Source organism: Lissotriton helveticus, chromosome 7 (assembly GCF_964261635.1).
Source record: "Lissotriton helveticus chromosome 7, aLisHel1.1, whole genome shotgun sequence".
Taxonomy (NCBI): domain Eukaryota; kingdom Metazoa; phylum Chordata; class Amphibia; order Caudata; family Salamandridae; genus Lissotriton; species Lissotriton helveticus.
Window position 1 is genome coordinate 1,091,212,533 of NC_136068.1, and position 12,605 is coordinate 1,091,225,137.

Here is a 12,605-nt window from a genome sequence, read left to right on the forward strand (position 1 = left end):
TTTTTCTGCATTAGCCAAGCTAAAGTCAACTGATGTAAGTGTTAATGGTATTCTATAAAATAGCCAATGCCGACAAATAAGAGGTGCATATCTTTTAGTCTGGACAAAAGCTATGCGCCTTTTATTGTGACACAGCCAGTAACAGAGTAGAGTACCTTAGAAACAAAGCAAGAACCATATACAAACTGAGGCATATAAAACTCACTGCTTGGAGAGTAAGAGCTTGACTGTTGAATCTCAAGGAAAAGAATTGAGAAGTTTTCCCATATTACAATCCAGTCTGAATCTGCCCCACGGGAGGATTCCACTTACCTGCTGCTCAAAGAGAAGTGTGTTCAGTGCCTGTCTGCATGGCAGGATCATCATTGGGAAGCCCACTGCAACAGACATCATGAATCCCACGCGAATCATTTCCGTCACCAGATTGAAAGGGAAGTTCATCAGCACATTGCCAGCAATGGTTTCAGTGAAGCTGACATAGCCGAAGAAGCCCACCTGGCCCATGCAGGGAGACAACAGACACAAATGAAAACCCAACTTGCGCCTTTTCAGAAAGATACAGTAAAACATCCCATCCTCCCCACCTTGTTGGCCCTTATGCCCAATCGGAGAGCTGCATTGGAAAGCATTTTCATCAGTGACTAGGAATTTCCAGAGCTTGCCGAGTCATGTTATGCTACAGGTTAGTTCTTCCGTGATTAGAAGGCCATATGTATCAAGCCGGTTTTGAATCGCAGCCTTTGCGACTCGCAAACGGCCGTTTTGCATGTTTTGGGATGTATGAAACATTCCCAAAATAAGGAATTGCAAAGTTGTGTGATTCCTTATTTTGCCATAGCATTTAGGGAATCGCAATTTTGCGATCCCTTAAATGCTATGTATGTAGCATTTTTGGCTAGCGAATTATGGTTAAGAATTCTCAAATTACCACCAACTTTTAGTTGATGGTAACTTGCGAATTCTTCAAAAAATGCATATTTTGGCATTTTTTAAGGTGGCATGTGATGCACACACATGCCCATAGGGCATGTATGTGCGCCATATGCACACACATGTACATTTCAGGGATGCAGCAGGGTGTCTTTGAGACACCCCTACACCCTTGAAATAATTCTCAAAGTGCGATTAGCAAATTGCGAATTCGCAATTTGAGAATTATTTCGCAATCATTCCTATGGGCCTCCTGGCCCATAGGAATGCATTGGAAATTATTCCTTAATTGCGAATTCGCAAAATTCGAATTCGCAAATAAGGAAGATTAAGGAATCGCTAAAAAATAGCGATTTTTTCTATACATACCATTTTGCAATTCCTAAATAGCGATTCCTTAAAAATCGCTATTTAGGAATTGCAAAATAGTTTGTTGATACATATGGCCCTAGGTGGCCTAGAGGCGGAAGGAAAGCACTGAGAGGCAGACTAGTCACAGGACAGAAATGGCTTAAGTGGTTCGTCATGTTGGGATTTTAAAGTGCTTGCAAGATACAGGGTGCATTCAGGAAGCAATGGAGGGGGAGAAACAGAGGTGCGGGTGGGTGACTAAGAGAAAGAGATTGGTGGACAGCATGGTTTTAGGATGGCTGTTATTTGAGTTACTTTGTTTTTTTCGTCACTTGTTATGTTTCACTAATACTATATAGTAGTCATAGCACTGAGAGTGTTTATGCTTTTCATTTAGTACACAGACAGAGGTTACAACTTCTACGGCAGAGGTACTCTATCCTGCCCTCCCATAGGCCACAAGCCTGCTCTGACCGGTGAAAAACAGCTATGCTGGGGCTTTGGCAATAAGAGAGCAATGGAAGTCCCCTTTCTTCCTCCCCATCTGGCTCACCCAGGAGGTGCTTCTGGGAGGATTCCCTGCTCTCTCGAGTGCCCAACGCCAAAACACGAGCTTGTTGGCTCCTGGTGGTGGTAACAACGTGCCAATTTGAGAATGTCTCAGTGTATAGATCCTTAAAGGGCGATGCCTGAATCTTGCCAGGTCACCAGCTAAGTTTCTTGAAAGGGGAGTGGAGAATAAGGGTATGCGGACTTGCAGATATGCCTCGCTTTGCCAGATCTTCACGGTTCTCATTTTCGCTGTTCTAATAAAGAAGATGGGCGTCTCGAAGCTAAAAGTGTATCCCTTAGAGACTACCTCCTTCAGGGCATGAGTTGCAGAACCTGACAGGGGCCATAAAACAAGGTCTGTTAGGAGAGACAAATTGTTCCTAAAGGGATACCCAAGAACACAAGCTTAACATACTCGCGCCGATCTGGATTACAGTCGGCCCCTTTTACTATAGTCAGGAGACAAAAGTGTGAGTGGTATGCAAGATAAAACACAAACCAAACCAAATTTCATATTAAGCATCACTTCCAGGCAGTACTTAAAGTTAGTATGCACACTCACAGAGTGCCCCGCATAGAACTTGAAGTCTCTGAACACAAATCACCATATCCCCGGGGCCCATGAGATCGCATAAACAAAAAGTGATTCACATCACTAGCCTTCACGGCTGCCCACACACAGTTATCTCATAATGCGTGATTGATCGCCCTTGCATAGTTCCAGCACTGTGTCCTAAAGTGCCCTGAAAACAGGTTTGTCTTGCATGCCACACCAGTAGAGTGTTAAATGAAAAACAAGGGGAAATGATAGTGCCTGCTACTGAGGGAACTAGGCAGAAAGACACTTCCGCTTACTGTGTGGAATAGGTTCTGAGATAAAGGAGAGAAAATCCAACACCCAAAAAATCAAATCACCTCATTGCCTAGTCTCCACAACACAAATGAGCAGAAACCCCCAAGAATACATGAAAAACAGCTGGCGAAGCATGTGTGTTTACAAAATGTGTCTTTGTAATATAAATACTTCTTTGGATTGTAGGTCAGGGACGTAAAACATGTGAGAACCACGATATAGGCCACCCATACTACAAATCAAGAAATTTTAACAGGGGGGATGAGGTACATAAGCTATCCATCTCGAAGATCCAGGGCGGTGTCATTTTAGGTAATCCAGCCGACAGCCAGGTCCAAAACACATCCCTGCTCATCCAGCATGCTGTCACTATTGTCATAAATCCACTTTTAATCTGCAACTTCATACTGGTGTTTTTAGGGGTTTCAATGCACTCATAATTGCCAGAGAATGGAAATTAAGCAGATTGCCCAAAATCACACACACTCTGATCAAGTCAGAATTAGAACCTGGGTTCACGGATTTCAAAGGCGACAGTTTAGCAGGTGGACCCAAAACTCTGCTTGTGACACAATTACAAGATTGTGACAAATAATTAAATAGTACCGCCCTTTGAAGGATGAGGGTTTTTCTATTTCCATGACTACCAAACCACACTTCATTTATCTGCACTAATTGTGGAGTATACACGTTTACAAATTCTGCTGCGTTCTTAGGATGTAAAGTTGCTGCACGAGGGCCATGGGCCTTGTCCAAGACAGCAGTGTGGCCCTTATACAGTGCAGCGCACAGTGCTGGTCAGCGGTGCAGCAGCTGCCTTTCCAAAGCGTTATCAGCAATGGCCATGTAGTGGTTATAATGGAGTAAAGGTCAGAGGCAAGGTTATGGTACAAGTAAGAACACTGTTTTGTGTGAATCCCCAGGACTACCAATCGAGGGCTCACAATTGTATTACTGACATGGGAAAAGTAGGAGGAATCTTACCGTGACATAGAAGGTGGTCACTACATTCAACGACGATGCGAAAATGGAGCTCATTATGTTGACAGAAGGCTCGTCCAGGCTGTCGTAGGTCGGCAAAACTTGGCTAAGGAAAACCAGGATTAGGCTGAGAAGTTAATGCAACATTTCCCTGCTTCGCTTCAAGTTTCAAGCGCACAGAGTGTCACACCGACACAGACGGACACATTCAGGCTCCTTTCATCGTGGACACTGGTTGCCTTTCAATAACAATGCTGAACGTTATATAGAGCTCACCAAGGCAGTCTTGGCACTTTACAGTGCTGTATACAAATACTGAGAGCAAATTTAAAAAGGTACTTTTCATTCACCTCCATTTTCTCATTATGTATTGAGTTAGTAACTTCCACTCAAGGTCAGAAAGTGAAGAAGGACAACATATTGCGAACAAGTCCCTTCATGACGACCAACCTTTCCTATTCTTTATGTGTAAATGGAGTGTAGCCCTTTGCCCTGTCAGCCCTTCACATCGAGCGCTTTCCCCAAGAGTATGTTTTAGTCCTATAGCTGTTTACATACTATAGTTGCCACATAACCCCTTTTCACCAGGAGCCCATCCCAATGTATTCCAGGAGTTGTTGTTTCTTCGTGTCAATTTAACCATTGGCCTAAAGAAGCAGAATACAACGGTTTGTAAAAGAAAAGCCATGGCTGCAACCAGACAGAGCCATCTGGGAATCCTACAAACACTGTTTGGGTACTGTGCCAACATTTCCAAAATGTCCCTTGTGCTACCAAGATACTTAGGGAACGGGAGGCGATGCAGGCGGTGCATTGGCCTTCGCCCCAGTCCTCATCTCCAACCTAGAGTTCACGCTCTATGCTTGCAGAGAGTTATTAGGACCATCTGGTGAGACGGATGAAAAGTACCTCAGTGGGCTGAACGCTCACTGAAGAGATCGGTGTAAGACCTGCAGCTGCGGGTTTGATCATGGATCGATGTCCTCGAGGGCTCCTCCATCATCGGATACCTGCCCTGCCGATCAGGTTTATCAAAATTAAAAAGGCTTTGATCCACCTCTTGGACTACTTCCTATTTACTTTATGGCCCCTTCATTCTAGAGGTGCTGCACGGCTTAAAAGCAATGCGTTCTACTAGCTCCCTAGCAGCACCTCACCGCCATTTGTAGCAGAGTCTGGCAGCCATGTCACAGCTTGCTTAGAACGCAGGGGGCGGGATGTGGAACGTCTGCAGAGAAAAAATGTGCAGAACCAGGAAAAGGGGTGCGCTTCACAGAGGGGTACAGATGAAAAATTACAAAATGCACCAAGTACAGCTTTCTTCCAATGGTAAGAAGGTGGGAAATATCAACAGGAAGATTTAATACCTAAATCTCTAAAAAGAGATATAAAAACGTAGACATTTACTGAGGGCGTTAAGTGGGCCGGGTCCTGCCGGTGCAGTTCTAAAAAGCAGGTGCTGAGACTGGTCCCTACAGGGCTCTACGTTTTTGCCCTCACCCTCAGGATGAAAAAAAATCCTAACTCTGTAGCAGTACCACTGCTCACTGCCTTTGATGCAACTTCAAAGAGACTCGTTATAGTTCTTTCACAGTCTCATCATTTCAGAACTGAAGCATTTTCTAGTGTTCTATACAAGGTAGCCGTAGTTGTTGATTATTTATCTTATGCAACTAACAACAATTGACAAAGTCAATACTCAGGGCCTGTTGTAGGTGGAATGTTACTTGTCGTATCTGGATGCAATGACAGAAGTAGCAAATTACCAGTCAGGTGGCAACACTATGCTAAGCACAGGTTTTTGGCTTAAGAGTTTGAAGCCACATCCTAATTATATCGGCAACGCCCCTTTTAGAGATCCCTCCCTCCCGCCGACCCCCTCCTAGTTTTTTAATCCCACTTAAAGCCATGCATTTGGTATCCAAAGGCAGAAAAAACACACTCCGGCTCCCCGTATAATCAGAACAATCGCTCAGCAGTCTCGCGAGGAACAAATGTGTCCTCCCTCTCAGCTGCAGGGCCTAGTCAATGTCACCGTGTTCAGAACCCGGAAGTAGGTAGTGGCCTCTGAAGCGAGCCCGCCCATACTGTAACTGTAACATCAATTCCTATCAATCTGAGTACTCAAACTAAGTTCCTTCCTTAGTATATTTGGAAATGAACTCCCTCCGGGAGAGCTCCCTGGTAACGAACAGATTTTGTTAAACAGCAGAAGCCCTTTGGTCGCCGGGTACCTACCTGGAAAATGAAAGAGCCACGGGAAACACACGGACAAAAAAATAACTAAAAACGCAGACAGAAATAACATTCAAAGAGTAGGGTCGTCAAAAAGGTGGAAAGAACTGAAGGGAAACATGAACAGCTGCCCAAGACACTGCACCGCCGTTGACCTGTCGGCACGGCCCCTCCCTTCACCCAGCAGGATTATATAAATAAGCGCCGTAACTCTGATTTATGTGGTGCAAAGACGCACCATTCGGCAACAGCAGATTCATTTTACGACTCGCCCGATCTTTAATTGTTTTTTCTTTTAATTTGCAAAGTGTTGCGGAATGGACGGCTGTCTGATCCGGGGAGGGGCGGGAGTGGAGTTACTTGGCCCGCCGAGGCGCTCTGACAGCGCTTTGTCAAAGTAAGGCCACGAATACAGCAGGAATGCAAGATCATTCCCCCAGGAGGATGGGGGGGGGGCACCTCCCAAAAACACACTGTCTTGGTGATGATTGGCCACGGGGAACACTCACTAAAACTCAAGGTTTAAAAAAACACACATGACGTGTGTGTTTTTTTTTTTTAATCGGATATTTTCTCCTGTATTGCTATCCTAACTTTGGGCAATGATTCCTGTGTTTTGGGAAATCTAGAAAGATTGTGAGAGTGCTAGTGGGTATCTGCGCAAGTCAAATATCCCTGAACACTGAAATAAGTAATTTATTTGTAAGGTAGGACTGCAAAAGGTATATAATTAAGCAGGCAAAACGAATGTGTACTCCCTAACCTGGAAACTCTTTTATTCCTGCCCTTGACTGAAATCAATGTGAGAGCGTTTCCATGGTGGGTTACTACCACAAAAGTGTTGATGACTATCAGTAAACATAAGCCTGTCAGTGTTCACCAATTCTGGATGGTGAACTCACTCGGAAAGGCCCAAAAGCCTTACCCCTACCACTAGATTTGCAAACTCTCCTCTACTTCCTCTGGTGCTCGAAGAACCCATGGAGTTCACTGAACAGCTTCGACGAAACTATCAATTGTTCGAGGCCAGAGAGAGCAGAGTACTGCACAGTTCCACTTGTGGCCTGTGGTGAAAAGCCACGCTGCAATGCATTCACAGTTTGTGTTCTACCTCATGGGGTGGACCCAGCTGGAGAGAGAAGAACCTTCTTTTTCAGGTGTCCCTTCACGTTAGCTCCCAGAAGCACGGGTAAAGTGCACCCCTAGAGTACAGGGTGTGTCTCCTTAACGCTGGAGTGGCGGCCCAGGCCATAATCCTACTTTAAGTTCAACTGTTCTTAAATCTGAGTAACTTACACTGGAAGCAAGAACCCCGCTCCATAAAAACGAGACGCAAGCCATGATCCCATCGTCGTTAATGCTGAGTAAGCAGAAAGCACACTGGAACCACCCTTGCCTGTGAGCAATCTCTGGATAATATGCACTGCATGGTCCTCGGTCTTCTCAGCAAAAAAACGCATGAGTAAACCTAAATATATACACTGTGCTTCAACTAAAAGATGCATTTGGAATTTTGGAATGAGGAATTCCAGTCAGGGATGCCTGTTATTGGAGGCACAAAATATACCATTAATATTGACCGTTTCTACAGCAAACACCCAAAAATGAACTATGTTGAGTTATACATCAGGTGCTATTTTACTCAATTTAATGAGTCAAATTATAGTCTTTAATAGGCCCTGACAGAATTCATAGTTCTCTTCAGAGGAACTCAGCCCACTAAGTTACATACGTAGCTCTAAAATGTCACTCTTTACCTTTTAGGTGAGCAACCTCCACTCACAAAGAGGTTGTGTATCACATTTAAGAACACACTATTAAAATAGAAGTAAGATCTACATCATCTTTCATAAACTGAGCTGGTCAAGTATGCGGTACCACATATCTGGACACACAAGATTTTAATACGCCCACTTGTGTGGCAGGATTCCTGGATCTTGTCAGTCAAGCGTAGAGAATACACAGACAATGGAAGCCTACAGACATCTTGATTCTAGCAATTTCTTTGAAAGTCATGCAAATACATGTTTTCAACCAAAGACTTTTTACTTGCATTGTGATTTGGCAAAGCCCCCTTAGAGGCAGTGACCACAAGACAGAAACTGTTTACAGAAGTGATATTCAAACTGTTTGCAACCCATGGCAGGACGGGGTAGGGGGGAAAGAGGTGCCACAGATTGACCAACAGGAAAAAACTTTTAGCAAAAGAGGAAGAATAGTTGACTTTTTATAAATAGATTTTAATAAACATGAACTTTGGCATTCGGGGGGGCCAAACAAGAATTTCTTTGCCAGGGGAAAAGGAGTTTTCAAAAAATAAGTTTAAAGACCACAACTCTATTGAGGCATCCAGAAAACAGGCAGCAGCGACACCATCTGCATCAGTGGGCAAGATGCTTGGAGAGAAACTTGGTATTGTTCACAGTAACTAGTCAGACAGCATATGGGCAAGCACAGGTAATCGCAAAAGGACAAGCAGAAAAAAGGTCACAGATTGCTATGGTGGTCTAAAATATCCAATGTTGCTGTAGATGCAAAATAAAACTCCTCATACAAGGAGTACTTTTTGTGTTGTGAATGACTTACAAACACAAGCAAATGACGAAGGACATGTAACAGTCTTCAGTGACTCCCAGGGAGATCTCTTCGATTTTAGGAATTTCTGTCCCTTAGTCAATTGGCGACAAATATGTTTTGTTATTTTTGAACATTCATCTACTCCACACCGTAAAATAAGTTATTTTAAATAGCAGGTGTTATAATAACCTAACTCAATGGTATTCATGTTCTGTCCCCGGGCTGAGCAAAGAGCTGCGATGCAATTGGCACCCGTGACTTTTAGGTTACATACACATCTCTGCAGCGAGCACACAACCCACTGCGCGACCTCAGTAGCATGCCTTTTCGAACGCTGGACCCATGGCAGCTGCTGCTGCTTAGACATCATCAGTCCCGGTCAGTCACAGTGGTTGTGCCTGCATGCGATGGGGACACGCGTTTAGAACAGCGACAGTGCCAACACTGGTGTGCTCTCGGATGCGGTGGCATGAGAAGGACAATGTTAGTGGGCACCGGTCCCGCCTATTAGCAGGTTACATTTCTCCTACAGCGGCAGGGGGCCCCAGTGGCTCTGCGAAACCTTCTCTAGCCCCAGCCACATACATAGATTTATACCTCTATTCTGACATGAATACGGCTGGGGAGCGCTCAGCGATAACAGCTAGTAACACTCCGCCGAAGGCAGCGTGGTGAGAAAGTAATGCTCTGGATTTATGGCCTTTACATGCCCAGCAGCCTCTTGTGCCAAGGTGAAAAAAATGGATAGAAAGGCGACGCAGCCCCAAATTGTTCTGTTCTTTGTTTGGGGCCCGTTATCGCTCCCCGGCCTTCGGGTGCGGATCCGAGGTCGTCTGGCTGGCAGGCGCCGAGGCTGAAGCCTTCACACGGTTGACACGCGGCCAGCTGGGTAAGGGGTGCCCAAGTCCCTGCCAAGGCCTTCTCCTCCCTCGCCCTCCCTAGTACATTCCCCTGCCACAAGGGCACCGCAATTGTACAGGGCCGGCCAGACTGCGTGGTCAGCTCGGATGAACTCACATTTTTTAAACCTCATGGGCGAGTCCAGGCCGCAGCACTCTCGCTGTCCCAGAACCCCGCTGCGATCCAAAGGAGAAACCAGCGTTTCTTATTTCGAAATGCTCATGTGAATGGTATCTGTGGCAAAAAGGAATGTTTACTGTGACACTGCGTTCAGATGGTGTACATTATTCTGAGACGTTAATGTCAGTGCGTGGCAATGTGTGTGCACACATCTCCAGCGCATGCCTCGATTCTGGAGTAAACTCCGCCATTAGTGCGGTATGCGGATATGACGCAGCTGTCCAGGCAGGATGTGTTCTTGCCACTGAACTCTCCTTCCCCGCCACACACCTGTTTCGATAGCTCAGACTTCGGGAGCGCGACTCCTCAGCGGTGTCCCAAGGCCAGGAACACACCCCAACTCCCAGGACTGGAGGAACACGGAGGGGGTGTCCAGGGACTGTGCAGGAGAGACTCTGGCATGAGCCCCTCGGAGGAATGGGAGGCTGATGCACTCCGTCCTCTGTACCGAGGGGTAGAGCCCGGGTGAGGCGGGCAGCTGCCTGCGCCCTCGACTGAAGTGCAGGGCAGCACCACGACTGAAGGAAGCCACAGACGCACAAGGGAAATGTCTGCAGCTCTAGAGGCCGTCAACTACACAAACAAAGGGTTATTAATGTGACGGAGAGGACCCGACGGTGTAACCCTTGGAGAGGGTGGTCCCTCAGGAAACAAGGGATCACTAACGGGGAAGGGGGGCGCCCTTACAGGAGAGCGCACTACGGAGCAGGGGACCCTCGGTTACAAAGCGGGTGACTCATGAAGCCGAGGGCACCTTCATTAAACAAGACAGCACCAGTGACAGGGGCATCATGAATGGGGCAGAGGAAGCCCCCGCTCCACAGGGCTCACTAACTGAGCAGGGGGGACCTCGCTTCCACAGGGAGTGTAATTCATGAAGCCGAGGGCACCTTCATTAAACAAGACAGCACCAGTGACAGGGGCATCATGAATGGGGCAGAGGAAGCCCCGCTCCACAGGGCTCACTAACTGAGCAGGGGGAACCTCGCTTCCACAGGGAGTGTAATTCATGAAGCTGAGGGCACCTTCATTAAACAAGAGAGCACCAGTGACAGGGGCATCATGAATGGGGCAGAGGGAGCCACCGCTCCACAGGGCTCACTAACTGAGCAGGGGGGACCTCACTTCCACAGGGAGTGTAATTCATGAAGACGAGGGCACCTTCATTAAACAAGAGAGCACCAGTGACAGGGGCATCATGAATGGGGCAGAGGGAGCCCCCGCTCCACAGGGCTCACTAACTGAGCAGGGGGGACCTCGCTTCCACAGGGAGTGTAATTCATGAAGCCGAGGGCACCTTCATTAAACAAGAGAGCACCAGTGACAGGGGCATCATGAATGGGGCAGAGGAAGCCCCCGCTCCACAGGGCTCACTAACTGAGCAGGGGGGACCTCGCTTCCACAGGGAGTGTAATTCATGAAGCCGAGGGCACCTTCATTAAAAAAGAGAGCACCAGTGACAGGGGCATCATGAATGGGGCAGAGGAAGCCCCCGCTCCACAGGGCTCACTAACTGAGCAGGGGGGACCTCGCTTCCACAGGGAGTGTAATTCATGAAGCCGAGGGCACCTTCATTAAACAAGAGAGCACCAGTGACAGGGGCATCATGAATGGGGCAGAGGAAGCCCCCGCTCCACAGGGCTCACTAACTGAGCAGGGGGGACCTCGCTTCCACAGGGAGTGTAATTCATGAAGCCGAGGGCACCTTCATTAAACAAGAGAGCACCAGTGACAGGGGCATCATGAATGGGGCAGAGGAAGCCCCCGCTCCACAGGGCTCACTAACTGAGCAGGGGGGACCTCGCTTCCACAGGGAGTGTAATTCATGAAGCCGAGGGCACCTTCATTAAACAAGAGAGCACCAGTGACAGGGGCATCATGAATGGGGCAGAGGAAGCCCCCGCTCCACAGGGCTCACTAACTGAGCAGGGGGGACCTCGCTTCCACAGGGAGTGTAATCCATGAAGACGAGGGCACCTTCATTAAACAAGAGAGCACCAGTGACGGGCATCATGAAAGGGGCAGAGGGAGCCCCCGCTCCACAGGGCTCACTAACTGAGCAGGGGGGGGACCTCGCTTCCACAGGGAGTGTAATTCATGAAGACGAGGGCACCTTCATTAAACAAGAGAGCACCAGTGACAGGGGCATCATGAAAGGGGCAGAGGGAGCCCCCGCTCCACAGGGCTCACTAACTGAGCAGGGGGGGGGGACCTCGCTTCCACAGGGAGTGTAATTCATGAAGCCGAGGGCACCTTCATTAAACAAGAGAGCACCAGTGACAGGGGCATCATGAATGGGGCAGAGGAAGCCCCCGCTCCACAGGGCTCACTAACTGAGCAGGGGGGACCTCGCTTCCACAGGGAGTGTAATTCATGAAGCCGAGGGCACCTTCATTAAACAAGAGAGCACCAGTGACAGGGGCATCATGAATGGGACAGAGGAAGCCCCCGCTCCACAGGGCTCACTAACTGAGCAGGGGGGACCTCGCTTCCACAGGGAGTGTAATCCATGAAGACGAGGGCACCTTCATTAAACAAGAGAGCACCAGTGACAGGGGCATCATGAAAGGGGCAGAGGGAGCCCCCGCTCCACAGGGCTCACTAACTGAGCAGGGGGGGGGGGGACCTCGCTTCCACAGGGAGTGTAATTCATGAAGACGAGGGCACCTTCATTAAACAAGAGACCACCAGTGACAGGGGCATCATGAATGGGGCAGAGGAAGCCCCCGCTCCACAGGGCTCACTAACTGAGCAGGGGGGACCTCGCTTCCACAGGGAGTGTAATCCATGAAGACAAGGGCACCTTGCTCACACAAGAACGAAAGGCCATCCGTGACAGGGGATCACTAATGGGATCAAGTGATCACAAAGTGGGGGCGTGGCTTGGACGCCGATCGGGATGGCGGCGTGAGCTCGTAGCTCCGCGCAGGATCCCGCTAATTCTCCTGTTTTCGGAACCCTGGGCGGCCCGGAGACGACTCTCCTGCCCTCTGAAGTGTGAGGGGACAGCTGGGTGCACTTGATGAACTGCTGGGGGACTGCCGCC

At 48.1% G+C, this 12,605-nt stretch overlaps 1 protein-coding gene across 2 annotated transcripts in view; it reads right to left on the bottom strand.

Annotated features, from left to right (window-relative positions):
* The window catches only part of SLC38A10 (solute carrier family 38 member 10), a 433,558-nt gene that overhangs the window by 282,319 nt on the left and 138,634 nt on the right, over positions 1-12,605 (bottom strand). For both annotated transcript variants that reach the window (XM_078654197.1, XM_078654198.1), the window contains exons 7-8: positions 3,671-3,773; positions 313-495 (exon numbers count right to left, since the gene is read on the bottom strand). In XM_078654197.1, coding sequence (XP_078510323.1) covers positions 313-495; positions 3,671-3,773 — 286 coding nt within the window. The remainder of the gene's footprint in view (positions 1-312; positions 496-3,670; positions 3,774-12,605) is intronic.